The sequence below is a fragment of the Salvelinus alpinus genome, chromosome 14 (assembly GCF_045679555.1).
Source record: "Salvelinus alpinus chromosome 14, SLU_Salpinus.1, whole genome shotgun sequence".
Classification (NCBI taxonomy): Eukaryota; Metazoa; Chordata; class Actinopteri; order Salmoniformes; family Salmonidae; genus Salvelinus; species Salvelinus alpinus.
Window position 1 is genome coordinate 11,555,062 of NC_092099.1, and position 19,272 is coordinate 11,574,333.

Sequence of the window (19,272 nt, forward strand, 5' to 3'; positions counted from 1 at the left end):
GTATTGTGGAGTAACTACAATGTTGTTGATCCATCTTCAGTTTTCTCCTATCACAGACATTTAACTCTGTGACTGGTTTAAAATCCCCACTGGCCTCATGGTGAAATCCCTGAGCGGTTTCCTTTCTCTACGGCAACTGAGTTTGTAAGTACGCCTGTATCTTTGTAGTGACTGGGTGTATTGATACACCATCCAAAGTGTAATAAATAACCTCACCATGCTCAAAGGGACATTCAATGGCTGTTTTTTTGTCATGTATTTTTATCTATTAATGATGCCCTTCTTTGCGAGGCATTAGAAAACCTCCCTGGTCTTTGTCATTGAATCTGTGCTTGAAATTCACTGTTTGACTGAGTGGCCATACAGATATTTGTATGTGTAGGGTACAGAGATGATGTAGTCATTCAAAAATCATGTTAAACACTATTATTGCACACAGAATGAGTCCATGCAACTTATTATCTGACTTGTTAAGCACATTTTTACTCCTGAAGTTATGTAAACTTGCCATAATAAAGGGGTTGACTACTTACTGACTGAAGACATTTCAGCTTTACATTTAAAATTCATTTGTAAACATTTCTAAAAACATAATTCCCCTTTGACATGATGGTCTATTGTGTGTAGATCAGTGACACAAAATCTAAATTGAAATTATTTTAAATTCAGGCTGTAACATAACAAAACGTGGAAAAAGTCAAGGGGTCTGAATACTTTCCGAAGGCACTGTAAACTAGGGAACCATGTGTATACAGTGTGTACTAACTAAATGCACAGTACAGTCTTCATGGACGTCTGTTCCTAACAATATGTAATTAGTGGGCTGTAAACAAAGTCACCCCCCTACCACTGAGCTCAACTCTGACTGCGGGCAGAGGGCCGCCCATAGGGCTCTGGTCAAAAGTAGTGCATTATATAGGGAATAGGATGCCATTTGGAACAAAAACAGTGGCGCTCTGATCGGAAGCTCCACACCCAGCTAGAACGTAACTTTCTGTAATAACATATATTTCTTATAGCTTGGTGAGAGAGTGGTTGTCCTATGGCTATTTTGCATAAAATCTTCCCACAACTTTCTGGGAATGGTGCAGGATGAAAAATAAAATAACTTGGCATTCTCAGCACATTTAAGGAACTTGACAAAAAAAAACTTTATTTTCTTGGTATTTCATTACTTTAGCAGAACGTTTCCTAAAAGTTCAAACATGGTTACATTTAAATTACATTTTGGTAATGCTCCAGGAACGTTCTCCAACTGGTTTGACATTAGGAATGTTCTCAAATAGTTCTGAGAACGTTAAGAAACAACGTTCTTCTGTGTGAATTTCAGTACTTCACCATAACCTTTCCTACAGGTTTCCTCATGGTTCTCTTTAAAGTCATGTTCTCATTGTTCCGAGAACGTTAAGAAAACGTTCCATAAAAACCACAAGAAAACTTGAGTAACGTTCAGAGAACATTCTAAGAATGTTATTTAAAAACATATACATTCTGTGGTCAGCATCAACAAAACTCTCCATCTTGTTAAGTTTGTTTAGGTGTGATAGCTGAGCCCACTAATTGGCCACACCCGATCTTAATAAGTGCATGTTTCCCTTTGAAAAGGGGTCTGTTTCTAACAGACAAAAATTAACTAATTTTTAAAATTAATTTGTATTAATTTGTATGAATTTCAAAACCATGGCATGCTAGCTCCATCCTGGTGGTGCAGTGGACTAATTCCATGGAGAGAGAACAGAAGATCATAGGTTTGAATCTCACTGATGCTGTGCCACAAAAAAAAAAAAAAGTGTTTTCAATGATTAATGCCTAAGCAAATTAATTTCCATGTGTCCTATCTTTGCTAGGAGTTTAAAACAGGTAACCCAAACTAAGCAAGCAGTGTTATTAAAGTCTTACATGCTCTTAGAATGTTAATTAATTACCTTCAAATGACCTATCATTTCTGTTCTCAGAACGTTAATTAAACCTCCCAGGAAAACTTTCAGGGAACCATAGTAAAACCTTCTCAGAACCTCCCTGCAACCTAAAAATGTACGTTCCCAGAACAGGCAACATTTTCACTTCCGTTTAAAAAAAACGTATGGCTTCATTTCCAGATTCAATAGGAAACCAAAAATGTACTTTCCCACAACTTCCAAGGAACCAAATGTGCTAGCTGGGCAGACACACTGGTTGAAGGAGTTCTATTTCTCAGATGAAACTAGAGACATGAATTGTCTCTCTTCGTTTTGTGTTGAAATGAATGTGTGCAGTGCAGCGAGACAGGGTTCAATACCTTCTTAGAGGAGAGGGAGAAAGGTTGGTTTCCGGAACAAATCAGAACATGAAAGCACACGTCGGATACACAACACAACACTGAAGCAGATCGGATTGAAATGAAAGAGAAAGAAAAAGAGAGAGGTATGCATACTGTAGCTGCTGATAGCAGTCGGTGCTGTCACACAGATAAGGGTGTTCATTAAACCACTCCAAGTAAACATCATTGACATGATATGAATATCAATGAAGTACCCTGATGTGGTTCCCTTGAGTAAATGTAAATAAAGTAGGGCACCGTGAGTATACACTGCGCATATGAACTAACTAAATGCATGCTACACTCTCCATGGATGCATCCAAAGTGGCACTCTATTCTTTATATAGTACACTACTTTTGACCATAACACTATGGGGCCCCGGTCAAAAGTAGTGCACTTAACCGGTAATAGGGTTCAGTTTGGGTCCTATCAATGAGCTCCACTCTGACTGTGGGCAGGTGGACTCACTGGACTGCACACGACACTGTTTCTGTTTCCGTCTCTCCAGTGTGGCTTTCACTGTGGTGTATTCTATCTAGTACATTGTTGTGTTACTCGAGTTGCGTCCCAAATGACAGCCATTTCAATACCCTCTCAGGGGACGAGAGAAAGATAGGTTGGTTTACGGAACAAATCAGAACATCAGAAAACACGCCGGAAGCACAATAGACACTGAAGCAGATCGGATTGAAATGAAACCTGTCCGACAGTCTAGCTTGTTTTTTCTTCGTTTTTATATTGAATAGGCCCTATTCAAGGAATGATAAATCCGATCACACTAATTTCACTGGCTGTGCTTGTGAAGTACTTTCTGGCATGTGTTCTCTAATAAACACACTTCATACTTTAATGACTGGATGTGCGTCCCTAAATGGCATTCTATTCCATATATAGTCCACTACTGACCAGAGCCTCATGGGCCGTGATCAAAAGTAGAACGGTATAAATGGAATAGGATGTAATTTGGGACGCACATTGGATGATGAATAGTAGAGACCGGCCTCATTGAGGGGGGAGTGGACTCGTTATCACAGTGAAAAAGAGGTAGGGAGAGGAGGAGATATTTTAGGAGTGGTGAGAGGTATTCACCTAAAATGAGCCATACTGCAAGAGGAGGAAGGTGAGAGACGATGTGTGATTATGAATCTCACTGACTTGACAAAGAAAGCTGATACACACAATCACACACACCCTACCACACACACACACAGACACACAGACACACACACACACACACACACACACACACACACACACACACACACACACACACACACACACACACACACACACACACACACACACACACACACACACACACACACACACACACACACACACACACACACACAGCATTGCTTTTTTAGGCCATTGAATCCTTGGTAACATTTTCTAAGATTATGCCTAGTAATTATTCCTTAAGTTTGTGAGGTAAGTGAGGCTTGAGTCAACAGCGCTCCAGTGTGGAGCGTGTGGACTGGTTATACATTGTTTGGCTTGGCTGGTCAGAGGTCAGATCTTGATTTGTCTCCCAGACTTGGCTCGGTGCTGCTGCTGGAATTAGAGCTGACTCCAACGGACCTCGTCTAGTTTGTTCTCCAGTGATTGTACATTCTCCACTGGAACAGAGAGTAGAGGTGGTTTATTCACTCGCTAGATTCATCAGGGTATCCCCACGTCGGCCTCTATATCATAGTTTCATTAGGGTGTCCCCACGTCGGCCTCTATATCATAGTTTCATCAGGGTGTCCCCACGTCAGCCTCTATATCATAGTTTCATTAGGGTGCCCCCACGTCGGCCTCTATATCATAGTTTCATCAGGGTGCCCCCACGTCGGCCTCTATATCATAGTTTCATTAGGGTGTCCCCACGTCGGCCTCTATATCATAGTTTCATCAGGGTGTCCCCACGTCAGCCTCTATATCATAGTTTCATTAGGGTGCCCCCACGTCGGCCTCTATATCATAGTTTCATCAGGGTGCCCCCACGTCGGCCTCTATATCATAGTTACATCAGGGTGTCCCCACGTCGGCCTCTATATCATAGTTTCATCAGGGTGTCCCCACGTCGGCCTCTATATCATAGTTACATCAGGGTGTCCCCACGTCGGCCTCTATATCATAGTTACATCAGGGTGTCCCCACGTCGGCCTCTATATCATAGTTTCATCAGGGTGTCCCCACGTCGGCCTCTATATCATAGTTTCATTAGGGTGCCCCCACGTCGGCCTCTATATCATAGTTTCATCAGGGTGTCCCCACGTCGGCCTCTATATCATAGTTACATCAGGGTGTCCCCACGTCGGCCTCTATATAATAGTTACATCAGGGTGTCCCCACGTTGGCCTCTATATCGTAGTTACATCAGGGTGTCCCCACGTCGGCCTCTATATCATAGTTACATCAGGGTGTCCCCACGTTGGCCTCTATATCGTAGTTACATCAGGGTGTCCCCACGTCTGCCTTTATATCATAGTTACATCAGGGTGTCCCCACGTCAGCCTCTATATCATAGTTTCATCAGGGTGCCCCCACGTCGACCTCTATATCATAGTTTCATCAGGGTGTCCCCACGTCAGCCTCTATATCATAGTTTAATTAGGGTGCCCCCACGTCGGCCTCTATATCATAGTTTCATCAGGGTGTCCCCACGTTCGGCCTCTATATCATAGTTACATCAGGGTGTCCCCACGTTGGCCTCTATATCATAGTTACATCAGGGTGTCCCCACGTTGGCCTCTATATTGTAGTTTCATCAGGGTGTCCCCACGTCGTCCTTTATATCATAGTTACATCAGGGTGTCCCCACGTCGGCCTCTATATCGTTGTTTCATCAGGCTGCCCCCACGTTGGCCTCTATATTGTAGTTTCATCAGGGTGTCCCCACGTCGGCCTTTATATCATAGTTACATCAGGGTGTCCCCACGTTGGCCTCTATATCATAGTTACATCAGGGTGTCCCCACGTCGGCCTTTATATCATAGTTACATCAGGGTGTCCCCACGTCGGCCTTTATATCATAGTTACATCAGGGTGTCCCCACGTCGGCCTTTATATCATAGTTACATCAGGGTGTCCCCACGTCGGCCTCTATATCATAGTTTCATCAGGGTGTCCCCACGTTGGCCTCTATATCATAGTTTCATCAGGGTGTCCCCACGTCGGCCTCTATATCATAGTTTCATCAGGGTCTTCCCATGTGCCTCAGAATCATAGTTTCATCAGGGTGTCCCCACGTCGGCCTTTATATCATAGTTACATCAGGGTGTCCCCACGTCGGCCTTTATATCATAGTTACATCAGGGTGCCCCCATGCCAGGCCTCTATATCGCAGTTTCATCATGCTGTCCCCAAGTTGGTCTCTATATCATAGTTTCATCAGGGTGCCCCCACATCGGCATCTATATCGTAGTTTCATCAGAGTGCCCCCACGTTGGTCTCTATATCGTAGTTTCATCATGCTGTCCCCACGTTGGCCTCTATATCGTAGTTTCACCAGGGTGCCCCCAGGTCGGACTCTATACCGTAGTTTCATCAGGGTATTCCCACGTTGACCTCTATATCGTAGTTTCATCAGGGTATTCCCACGTTGGCCTCTATATCGTAGTTTCATCAGGCTGTTCCCACGTTGGCCTCTATACCGTAGTTTCATCAGGCTGTTCCCACGTTGGTCTCTATATCGTAGTTTCATCAGAGTGCCCCCACGTTGGTCTCTATATCGTAGTTTCATCAGGGTGACCCCAGGTCGGACTCTATATCGTAGTTTCATCAGGGTCTCCCCACGTTGGCCTCTATACCGTAGTTTCATCAGGGTCTTCCCACGTTGGCCTCTATATTGTAGTTTCATCAGGGTGCCCCCACTTCAGCCTCTATATAGTAATTTCATAAGGAAGCCCCCACATCGGTCTCTATATTGTAGTTTCATCAGGCTGTCCCCACGCTGGCCTCTATATCGTAGTTTATCAGGCTGTCCCCACATTGGCCTCTATATCGTAGTTTCATCAGGGACTTCCCACGTGGCCTCTATATCGTAGTTTCATCAGGGTGCCCCCACGTTGGCCTTTATATCGTAGTTTCATCAGGGACTTCCCACGTGGCCTCAGGATCATAGTTTCATCAGGCTGTACCCACGTTGGCCTCTATATCATTGTTTCATCAGGGTCTTCCCACGTGGCCTCAGGATCGTAGTTTCATCAGGCTGTCCCCACGTTGGCCTCTATATCATAGTTTCATCAGGCTGCCCTCACATCGGCATCTATATCGTAGTTTCATCAGGCTGTCTCCACGTTGGCCTCTATATCGTAGTTTCATCAGGGTGCCCCCACGTTGGTCTCTATATCGTAGTTTCATTAGGGTGCCCCCACGTCGGCCTCTATATCGTGCTGTCCCCACGTTGATCTCTATATCGTAATTCCATCAGGGTACCCCCACATCGGTCTCTATATCGTTTTTTCATCAGGGTGCCCCCACGTAGGGCTCTATATCGTTTTTTCATCAGGGTGCCCCCACATCGGTCTCTATATCGTTTTTTCATCAGGGTGCCCCCACGTAGGCCTCTATATCGTAGTTTCATCAGGCTGTCCCCACGTAGGCCTCTATATCGTAGTTTCATCAGGCTGTCCCCACGTAGGCCTCTATATCGTTTTTTCATCAGGGTGCCCCCACGTAGGCCTCTATATCGTAGTTTCATCAGGGTGTCCCCACATTGGCCTCTATATCATAGTTACATCAGGGTGCCCCCACATCGGCCTCTATATCATAGTTTCCTCAGGGTGCCCCCACATCGGCCTCTATATCATAGTTTCCTCAGGTTGCCCCCACGTAGGCCTCTATATCATAGTTACATCAGGGTGCCCCCACATCGGCCTCTATATCATAGTTTCATCAGGGTGTCCCCACGTCGGCCTCTATATCATAGTTACATCAGGGTGCCCCCACATTGGCTTCTATATCATAGTTACATCAGGGTGCCCCCACATCGGTCTCTATATCGTAGTTTCATCAGGGTGTTCCCACATTGGCCTCTATATCGTCGTTTTATCAGGCTCTCCCCACGTTGGCCTCTATATTGTAGTTTCATCAGGGTCTTCCCACGTCGGCCTCTATATCGTCGTCTTTTCCTCTTCCGAGTGTCGAGTAGAATTCTTCATCCAAATCGAGATTAATGATCGCTGTTCTAAGTCCAGAAGCTCTTTGACGTCATAGGAAACAATGGTGGAAACATTACGTACAAAAAAAGTTAAGATCAGTGCAAAAAAACACACTAAATAGCAGACTTGGTCAGGAGCCCGTAAAACGGCCGCTATACTGTACATGCCAGCGCCATTCTGTATAGGCCCTGGTCAAACGTAGTGCACTAAATAGGGAATAGGGTGCCATTTGGGATGCAGTCCCAGACTGCAATTCATCCTTCTTCAAAATGGCCAACGCAAGGGATACTAATTGTCCGCCTGAGCACGTTCCAGATGAGAAATATTAGAATAAAAATTCTGCTCATGAAAAGTCATTCCCCTTAACTGTTGAAAAACTCCTCTTTCTTCACGCTGCTCGTTTGAAATATGGACTCCTTTTTCAAACCCGGAGTCACCACAGAGCCATATGAGTTATGAGATGTAAATTCATATTTTGCTGCAGCATCAGGGCAAGGAACTGTGTTCTCTAAAATGGGCTCAACCAAAACAATAAATGACTCATGTTCTACAGAGCAGTTTGACACCGTGACCTACTAACCTCATACTGTTACTAAACTAGTGTGCCATAAAGCATTTCTATAGGCTACATCTAAGTCCTTACAACTCCCACAGCCCTGACAAGTGACTGAAGAGGCGGTGCACCAACATATGATTCAAGATGCAGCATTTCATTTACACTGTGTCGTCATGTTCATTTTGCTATTTACAATACAGTTAGTGGTGTACAGTAGGAGGCCGAGCACTGGCCATCTTACTGTTTCCTGTTGGACGGATGGCCTGTGTGGGTTTGCCAGGGGATGTGAGCGGCGTGGAGCTAAGTTTGTAACAGTGTTAAAGTAGTCTAGCAACTGTCAAATGTGAGGCGCAACAGAGCCAGTTACAACGGAAGTATCTGATGATGAATAGATTAGAGAAAAAGCTATTTGTTTTTTAACACAGTGGCCACAGCCTATCACCTACTGTAGGTAAGCCCTTGTTTAATAGCCTACGACATGATGCTGAAATGTTACGACAGCCTACTTCAAAACCAAATGGTATATAGTCACAAAAGTATTTGTTAAATGAAAAAAATAAACGGAAAAAAAAGGAATGGAGTGGCATTTTTTTCGCCCCTGTGAGCGCTGAGCGATTTTTTTGCAGAGCGGGGAAAAAGATGCTGAGCGCCAGAACGGTGTGCAAAGACCAATCCGAGAGCGATGAGTGGAATTTCCAACCGCTCAAATACTCTGGTGTGTGCACGTGTATATAAACACGATGCTAGTTACCTGTTGGACGTCCTGTTGGAACACACAGAGCTGTAGCCTCTGGTGCAGGCGGACCTTGCGGTGCTGCCAGATGCTCTCCAGGCGTCTCTGGTGGTGCAGGACCTCGTGGACCACGTCCAGGATACAGTGGACTGCCTTGGAGTAGTTGGCTGTGGCCGTCAGAGACTCCGAGTTCCCCGGGCTCAATGGTCTCTGGAGGACATCCAGCAGTGCCTTGCCATCCTGACTGACCTTTTGACAGAGAGGGATGTGATATTTATTTATTATTATTATTATTTTTTTTTTTAACCTTTATTTAACTAGGCAAGTCAGTTAAGAACAAATTCTTATTTACAATGACAGCCTACTGGGGAACGGTGGGTTAACTGCCTTGTTCAGGGGCAGAACAACAGATTTTTACCTTGTCAGCTCAGGGATTCGATCCAGCAAACTTTCGGTTACTGGCCCAACGCTCTAACCACTAGGCTACCTGCCACCCCTATTAGTAGGATTAGCCTAGCTCTAGCGTAGCAGTTAGAGCATTGGGCCAGCAACCCAAAGGTTGCTAGTTCAAATCCCCAAGGTGAAAATAAATCTGTCTATCTGCCCTTGAGCAAAGCACTTTACCCTAATTGCTCCAGGGTCACCGTCATTAATGTCTGATCCCTGGCGGTAACCCCACTATCTGAGGATGTCTCAGGGGGAGATGGGATATGCAAAAAACACATTTCCATTTCACACCTCACACTTGTACATGCATTGAAACAGGACAAATATAAGCACCCCCTATTTGACTGTCGAAATCTGCAGGGTTGCAAAATTCCAGCAAAATTCCCAGGTTCTCCATCAATCCCATTTGGAGGATTCCTGGATTTCCTCCCGATTTCACGATTTTTTTGTGAACCCGGGAATTTTGAGAATGTCTCCGAATTTTGAAACTCTATGACTGCATTAGATACAGTATCACAATTAATCTTGAAGCTTGTCATGTCAGTCAAATCTTAGTTTCATTATGTGGAAAGAAAAGTTTGAGGAAAATAAGGAATTTGAAAGTCAGTTCCTTGCTAATCACCTCTGTTCTGTTCTAGCTGCACATGCACCGTCCTAAATTAAGCAAAGTCAAAGCTGTAATTTCATTTCCAGCGGAAATCGCTAAATTACATGCACTTTCTTGTGCATTAGGATGAGTTTTTTTCTCTCTTCATCTGTGGCACAATATGTAAGAGAACAGCAAAGCCTTTCTTTTTTTGGTTCAAACCAGAGACGTTTATAGCAACCTTTTCAGAGACGATACTAAAATAAAACTACCAAGGAGGACAAAAGTCAGTGGAGAGCTTGTCATCTAGTGAAATGCTACACCACCACAAACCTATCATCATACAGGATCTTCTGTGGGGAGTAAATCTGACATGGAAGGACAGTGGTCCACATACTGCATAACAGGCCATGTGTCACACATGGTGCAATGCAGATGGATTCAATGTGGCGGGTAAAGGTCCTATTTGATATAAAACTGTAGTACAGGGTAACGTTTACGTGAAAGAGTTTTGTGTCTGGTACGATCTGATTTAAGGACTGTTTCATTTAAGGGCAATATTTCAACTTTATGTGCAGTGTACATCCATGCTTAGATTGCTGATGATAATGTTAAGATAACTTATGACAGTCTTTTAAAAACCATCGTATATATCTCATATAAAAGGGAGATTACAATTGTTGTCATTCCCCTTAAAAGCTATGTGGTGGGATCTTAAACTAGCACAGAATGCCACTATAAACCTGAGTTTAGTTAGTGCTCTAACTGGGTGAGTGTCAGGGTTGGGGACAAAACCATATCAATTCAGAAAGTAAACCAAATTCCAAATCCAAATTTTCCAATTCCTAATTGAAAAGCATTGAAAATAATTGAAATCTTAGTGTCCTTCCTGATTTGACCGGGATTGAAATGGAATTCACCCCAACCCTGGTTTGTGTTGTGAGGGTGTCTCACCTCGGTGTAGGCCTGGGTCACTTGTTCGTAGAGGGTCTGGTGGTGGTGGATGGCCAGCTCCAGGTCCTGCATATCCGAGGGCAGTCCCCCCTCACTACACATCTTACACCAGGCCTCCACCCCAGCCAGGAACTGTATGAACACAGGCCAAAGAGACACATTCACACAACAGAACAGAGACAGATAGATCAATCAACAGAGCCCTGGGATAAATTTCATAGACTGAGGCCGGCAGGGAGGGAGGAAGGGAGGTAGGGAAGCATGGAGGGAGGAAGGGAGGTAGGGAAGCAGGGAGGGAGGGAAGCAGGCAGGCAGGCAGAACCTCTTTATGAGAGGCTGAGGAAACCCTGGACCCCGCCTGCCTGCCTGGCTCTCTGAAAAGCAGCATAGTCTACAGCCGACAGGCACACCTGTAGCCCCAAACAATCTGCATCATAGCAGCTGCTGCCAAGGCAACGCAGGTCTATCTTAACGACCTCTACACAGCAACAGGCAACAGCCAGAGAAATACAGGACAACACTGACACTACAATCTCTCTCAGACGGCCTGTGGGCTTGAAGGATGGTCAAAGCGTTGACGCAACGCTTGAATTGTCATGCAAATCCCCCTTTGACGTCAGTACATGTTTTACACAAATGTCTGAGTTACGTGCTCAGACTTCCAGTTAGGTAGAATTCAGGGCTATGTGACTGAGTGACAACAGTATGAGGGTTGCAACCCGTAGGCCTACTGTCTACTGCCAACCTGTTCCGACTTCTGGTGGAAGACAGCTGACATGGCCAGGATGGTGCTGCGTTCATCCAGGGCGGCGGCGAAGCTCTTCCACTCCTGGTCCAGCTGGGCCGAGATCTGTTTGATCTGCTGTGAGGCGTAGTGGCCCGCCTCCGACAGCCGCGACGCCACCGACATGATCCGGTTGATGTTCACATAGGCATTCTGCACCGAGGGAGGGACACACATAGAGAAGACATAATATATTATGGGAAAAGATCCAGGGTCTATATTAGGGGTATTCAACTTGTACCCGATGAGGTCCGGAGCTGGTTTTCTATTCTACCTGATAATTAATTGCACACACCTGGTGTCCCAGGTCTAATCAGTCCCTGAAAAAAAGAAGTGGAACTGGCTTCGAGGTCCAGAGTTGAGTTTGAGGGGTCAATATCATTTCATTCAGGATCTATTTCCTTTCATTCAGGATATATTTAATTAAATTCAGGATATTATTTTATTGAATTCAGGATCTATTTACTCCTTATAGCCCTGCGACCAACCATCAACCAGGCAAAGCGTCAATACAGGGCTAAGATTGAACACCGGCTCCGACGCTCGTCTTATGTGGCAGGGCTTGCAAACTATTACAGACTACAAAGGGATGCCCAGCCGCGAGCTGCCCAGTGACACGAGCCTACCAGATGAGCTAAACCACTTCTATGCTCGCTTCAAGGCAAGCAACACTGAGGCATGCATGAGAGCATCAGCTGTTCCGGACGACTGTGTGATCACGCTCTCCGTAGCCGACGTGAGTAAGACCTTTACACAGGTCAACATACACAAGGCTGCAGGGCCAGACGGATTACCAGGACGTGTGCTCCGGGCATGTGCTGACCAACTGGCAGGTGTCTTCCCTGACATTTTCAACATGTCCCTGATTGAGTCTGTAATACCAACATGTTTCAAGCAGACCACCATAGTCCCAAAGAACACAAAGGCAACCTGCCTAAATGACTACAGACCCGTAGCACTCACGTCCGTAGCCATGAAATGCTTTGAAGGGTTGGTAAGGGCTCACATCAACACCATTATCCCAGAAACCCTAAACCCACTCCAATTTGCATACTGCCCAAACAGATCCACAGATGATGCAATCTCTATTGCACTCCACACTGACCTTTCTCACCTGGACAAAAGCAACACTTATGTGAGAATGCTATTCATTGACTACAGCTCAGCGTTCAACACCATAATACGCTCAAAGCTCATCACTAAGCTAAGGATCCTGGGACTAAACACCTCCCACTGCAACTGGATCCTGGTGGTGAGGGTAGGTAGCAACACATCTGCCACGCTGATCCTCAACACTGGAGCTCCCCAAGGGTGCGTGCTCAGTCCCCTCCTGTACTCCCTGTTAACCCACGACTGCATGGCCAGGCACGACTCCAACACCATCATTAAGTTTGCAGACGACACAACAGTGGTAGGCCTGATCACCTACAACGACGAGACAGCCTATAGGGAGGAGGACAAAGACCTGGCCGGGTGGTGCCAGAATAACAACCTATCTCTCAACGTAACCAAGACTAAGGAGATGATTGTGGACTACAGGAAAAGGAGGACCGAGCACACCCCCATTCTCATCGACGGGGCTGTAGTGGAGCAGGTTGAGAGCTTCAAGTTCCTTGGTGTCCACATCACCAACAAACTAGAATGGTCCAAACACACCAAGACAGTCGTGAAGAGGGCACAACAAAGCCTATTCCCCCTCAGGAAACTAAAAAGATTTGGCATGGGTCCTGAGATCCTCAAAAGGTTCTACAGCTGCAACATCGAGAGCATCCTGACCGGTTGCATCACTGCCTGGTACGGCAATTGCTCGGCCTCTGACCGCAAGGCACTACAGAGGGTAGTGTGTACGGCCCAGTACATCACTGGGGCTAAGCTGCCTGCCATCCAGGACCTCTACACCAGGCGGTGTCAGAGGAAGGCCCTAAAAATTGTCAAAGACCCCAGCCACCCCAGTCATAGACTGTTCTCTCTACTAGCGCATGGCAAGGGGTACTGGAGTGCCAAGTCTAGGACAAAAAGGCTTCTCAACAGTTTTTACCCCCAAGCCATAAGACTCCTGAACAAGTAATCAAATGGCTACCCGGACTATTTGCATTGTGTGCCCCCCCCCAACCCCTCTTTTTTACACTGCTGCTACTCTCTGTTTATCATATATGCATAGTCACTTTAACTATACATTCACGTACATACTACCTCAATTGGGCCGACCAACCAGTGCTCCCGCACATTGGCTAACCGGTTTATCTGCATTGTGTCCCGCCACCCACCACCCGCCAACACCTCTTTTACGCTACTGCTACTCTCTGTTCATCATATATGCATAGTCACTTTAACCATATCTACATGTACATACTACCTCAATCAGCCTGACTAACCGGTGTCTGTATGTAGCCTCACTACTTTTATAGCCTCGTTACTGTATATAGCCTGTCTTTTTACTGTTGTTTTATTTTTTTACTTACCTATTGTTCACCTAATACCTTTTTTGCACTATTGGTTAGAGCCTGTAAGTAAGCATTTCACTGTAAGGTCTACACCTGTTGTATTCGGCGCACGTGACAAATAAACTTTGATTTGATTTATTTATACATAGAGATGACTGAATCCAAGTGGACAAACAAATGAAGAAATCTAGGTCTCTGTGGCGTGTCTAGCTATACCTAGCAATGTAGTATCGCTTATTAGCTAAACATTCAATGCTACAGAGATACTGTATGACCTGTGAGCCAGTCCGACATGAAATTATGGTGTAGAGCTTAGCGACAACAAGCGTGACAGAATTCTGCAGCTTTGACTGAATCGCTCACTCTCTGGCAGGCCACCCCTGATGTCTTTGACACTCACACACAAACAGGTAGACAGAAATGTACATCCTCTGTGCTGCCATCTGGCTCTGTAGTCCACAAAACCCACCCATCCATCCCTCCACTATGGGAGTTTAATCATCTCTGGCCGCTTTAGGCCCAACCATTTATCAGCTTCACATGATGCACCCACCGTGGGCTTTATTTACCGCTAACCTGATTAGAACTGCTAATGAAGGCATAAAAACAAACAGCTCGTTGGTTTAAAGCAGGGCTTAGTGAACTACGTTCAGACATGGTAGCAACATGCTGAACACGCTGAGCCAAGACACGTCAAAACATAATAACAGCATGATTTAGGAGTCTGTATGAGCAGAGAGAGGGAGAGAGACAGAGAGACAGAGAGAGAGAGAGCGAGAGAGAGAGAGAGAGAGAGAGAGAGAGTGAGAGAGAGTGGTTCTTCAGTGAGAGCCAAGCTGCCTCTGAGTGGGGAGGTTTTTTATTGTAAAAAATACAATATAAACATCACACACTGAGAATCAAGGCTGGAAATGGCAATAGAAGGCTAGAATGGGACTAAAAACCCAAAATATATAAGTATTGAAAAATATACTGTGTCTGTATAATGTATTTAGTATGTATAAGCTGGAAGTAGAAGTGTTGTTGTCCATTAGTTTACTCCAATTAGGGAAGGGGTGTTAGGGTTAGGGGAAAATATATTCAAATATATATATATATATATATGGGGGATTGGAAATGATGCAGACAATAACCCTGATGGAAGGCACAATCTATCAACAATATTAAAGCTGATCTACCCCCCTAAATGCTATGAAGGACTTTCCATGCCATTCAAATGTGCATGTGCGTGTGGTGCGTTTGGTACATACAGTGCCGCGAAAAATGATTTGCCCCCTTTCTGATTGTCTCTATTTTTGCATATTTTTTATACTGAATATTATCAGAACTTCAACCAAAACCTAATATTAGATCAAGGAAACCTGCGTTTACAAATAACCAAAAAATGGATACTTATTTCATTAACTAAATTAACAAAGTTATGCAACACTCAATTCCCCTGTGTGAAAAAGAAAGTAATTGACATGGGTTCCATTATGCCTGGTGGAAACCAAACACGGCATTCTCCAGTAAGCACCTCATACCAACGGTCAAGCATGGTGGTAGTGTGATGGTTTGGGAATGCTTTTCTGCCTCAGGACCTGGACCTGCACGACTAAAAAGCAACACATTTGAAGTTTTGGAATGGCCTAGTCAAAGTCCAGACCTAATCCCAATTGAGACGTTGTGCCAGGACTTGAAATTAGCAGTTCATGCTTGAAAACCCACAAATGTCGCTGAGTTAAAATATTTCTGCATGGAAGAATGGGCCAAAATTCCTCCACAGCAACGTGAGAGATCTGATCAGGAAACATTTGAATGGAGTCTTTGCAGCTAAAGGTGGCAGAACCAGTTATTGAGTGCAAAGGTGCAATTACTTTTTCACACAGGGGCATTGGGTGTTGCATACTGTAACTTTGTTTATTAAATAAATGAAATAAGTATGTAATTGTTATGTTATCTGTTCACCTTTATCTAATATTAGGTTTTGGTTGATGATCTGATAACATTCAGTATCAAAAATATGGAAAAGTAGAGAAAATTAGAAGGGGGGCAAATATTTTTTCTCAGCACTGTATGTGGCTTGATTTCTGAACCAAATAGCACCAAACATGTCTTCATTCTGTCAGAGCAAAACTGTAGTAGAGGCCATTCCCTACTCTAAGGTGTATCTCAAAAGGCACCCTATTCCCTATTTAGTGCACTACTTATGACCAGGGCCATGTAGGTAACAGGGTGCCATTTGGGAAACATCATTTTAATGGCAGTGTAACTGGTGAGTAGAAGCAGAGGAAATCAAATCAACATTGAGGAAGTAGCCTGCTATTTCAGTAGAGCAATACTAATCTGAACGTGTGTGTTCATATGCAAAATGGACTTCAGCACTCCATCGCCAGTGGCCTGCGCGACATCATTGGTAGCTGTACGAGCATGTTTCTTTCACAACCCTATTTGAAATACTAATACAGTAATTGAAAGGCTTTTTGACTCGCTCCTCGAACATCGACCAGTCTGTCTTTCAATAATTCCGCTGTTACTCCGCTCATTCAAAGTGAAATCACTGAGCCATGACTCAAAGAGTATTGATGTCATCCATATTATTAGATCCCCCATCCCCATACACTGCAGAAAGTCCTCACACACCACATAGTCCTCACACACCCCATAGTCCTCACACACTTTAGTCCTCACACACCACATAGTCCTCACACACCACATAGTCCTCACACACCACATAGTCCTCACACACCACATAGTCCTCACACACTTTAGTCCTCACACACTTTAGTCCTCACACACCACATAGTCCTCACACACCCCATAGTCCTCACACACCACATAGTCTTCTCACACAACATAGTCCTCTCACACAACATAGTCCTCTCACACGACATATCCTCTCACACACCCCATAGTCCTCACACACCCCATAGTCCTCACACACCACATAGTCCTCACACACCACATAGTCCTCTCACCCCACATAGTTGCCACACCCCATTTAGTCCCCACACCCCATATAGTCCTCACACACTACATAGTCCTCACATACCATAGAATTCATGGCAAAGTGATTGTGCTGCGTCTGGAGGTCCACGGCGTGTTGGTAGCTGACTCCGATCTCTGTGTGGCTCTGCAGGAACACTTCCTTATTGTGACTGATCCAGTCAAACATCTATGGTGGGAACAAACACAGATACATAAGGTTAGGTAGGGTTGCTGGTTGGGTTACTGGTCCTCTGTGGCTCAGTTGTTAGGGCATGGCACTTTTGGGTTCAATTCCCGCTGGAACCACCCATACAGAAATGAATGCACGGCTTGCACGCATATAAACAGCATATATAAGGCATATTATATATAATCATCATGATGATTATTAGACATTCCCATTAATAGTTTAGCTGTTGTAACCCATCCCGGCACAGCAGACAGACATTATTTCATTTTCGGTGTATTGGACAGGATCGAGAGAGAGGCACAGCAAACAGCTGGATTTGAACCCATGCTTCAGCAGTATATGTGATTCAGAGGCAGCGGCTTAGACCACTAGACTATCCTAGGACACGGCAGATAAACATTCAGTGCTTTACATGATACTGTAGTCCTCTCTCTGGTGTTAATTATACACTAATGATTGGATTTAACAAAATGCAAGTCATCGGGAGGCTTGCCATCGCTCTTTATTAAAATCCTGTACAGTACACTCAAGTATATGATCAAAAATTAAATAACGATGGCGTGACAAGCATGATTATAGGGTCACATTAGGACAGCCCTCCAGGCCAGTAGCTTTACACCCCCGCTCTGAAGAGCCTGCAACATTAGAATACATCTATTTAATCAGGTTTGATTGAGCTGTTAATTAAACATTGGCGCTAGTGTGACCTCTCAGCGCTGCCTTCCAATGTAAGTCCTTATAAAAGGAATGAGTTGTCTGATGTGTTTGTACTGATATAACAGATTACGGAGCAGGTGTTGCTATAGACAATTTGCTCCGATTTAGACGTTTTTTTTATGAATATTGCTATGGTAATTATTATCCTACTAAACCATGATCAATTGCAGTAAAAAGTTACAATGGCTTTTCTTTCAATAAGCAATAACTTTAGCAAATAGAATGGGAAAAGCAGAGAAGTGGCTTGGAAAAAGTGGTCCTCCATATATTTTGGTTTTGAATCATATTTCTTACCCTCAAAGTAGGGTTTGATTTAATCAACTTTATTGTCAAAAGACCATATGATTGAAACGATACTTATAAATTCCCTAACTTGTCATGCTTATTAAATGACATCTTGACAGCTTAATCTAATCATTTACAAATCAAACAGAGAGAAGCTGGCTAAAGAATAATTAGCTCAATGACTGTTTGCTTTTTTTAGGGGGGCCAAATTCTGGCTCAGTGCAGTTGCTGATAAATGACTCCCTATCATGTTCACTTGACGATGAGGAACCGTTTGCACTACAAGTTTGCTTTTCCTGCAGAGCAGGAAAATTCTCGGCAACAAAAGAGTGTTCAAAAGTGATCCTATTCTGTATATCATTATCCTAAATGAACAACAACTTCTTCCTTGTCATAAACCTAAAATGTACTCTGTAAAAATGACATATTCCTTGAAAGAAATATATTGACTGCATCAAAGAGGTATTTTTTCCTCTATGGAGCACAACATCGATTTTAATCCAAAACTCTCCTGACTAAAACCCATCTGATTTTTTCCATCATATGGCGTTGATCATTACAAGTGCATGATGGTAGAGGAAGACGGCGGCGTGGAGGCCAGGTGAGAGGAGCAGTAATTGTTCATTTTGACTGGGTCCCACATGGCACCAGAATCCCTATAGGTCATATCACCAGTAGCGGTGCGTGGGTAAAATCACAGGGGAAGCCAAGCCAGGGGGGGAAAAAACATATTACAACTTATGTGTTGTGATAATTGCGTTGTTTGTTCTTTAACCTGTTAATTCAATCATATGCTTTGACACCTAAGGCCGAGACAATAAGAAGACACAGTGGCAGAATAAATTCAACCACACCTTTGTTTCATCACAAAACCAGAGAGCAACATCTATCCGGTGAAGTCCACAAAACATATTGCATGTAACAAACAGTTAAATGACCTACAGCATGGTCAAGCAAGTTAATGTTTCCATTTTTGGATTGCTAAACAACTATTGATTTAGAAACACGGATAGTTAGTGCAAGTCACAAAGAAAACTGCCTCCACTATTTCAACGCCAGCATTTCAACATCATCTAATCATCTATGCAGTGACAACTAAAAGATACCAACAACTATGTAGTCCAATAAATGTAATCTAAATATGATGTGGCTGTCCATG

At 44.2% G+C, this 19,272-nt stretch overlaps 1 protein-coding gene across 4 annotated transcripts in view; it reads right to left on the minus strand.

Annotated features, from left to right (window-relative positions):
* LOC139538416 (kalirin-like) overlaps positions 1-19,272 on the minus strand; it is a 301,849-nt gene that overhangs the window by 143,681 nt on the left and 138,896 nt on the right. For all 4 annotated transcript variants that reach the window (XM_071340411.1, XM_071340413.1, XM_071340412.1 and 1 more), the window contains exons 6-9: positions 16,986-17,108; positions 11,472-11,663; positions 10,727-10,858; positions 8,758-8,988 (exon numbers count right to left, since the gene is read on the minus strand). In XM_071340411.1, coding sequence (XP_071196512.1) covers positions 8,758-8,988; positions 10,727-10,858; positions 11,472-11,663; positions 16,986-17,108 — 678 coding nt within the window. The remainder of the gene's footprint in view (positions 1-8,757; positions 8,989-10,726; positions 10,859-11,471; positions 11,664-16,985; positions 17,109-19,272) is intronic.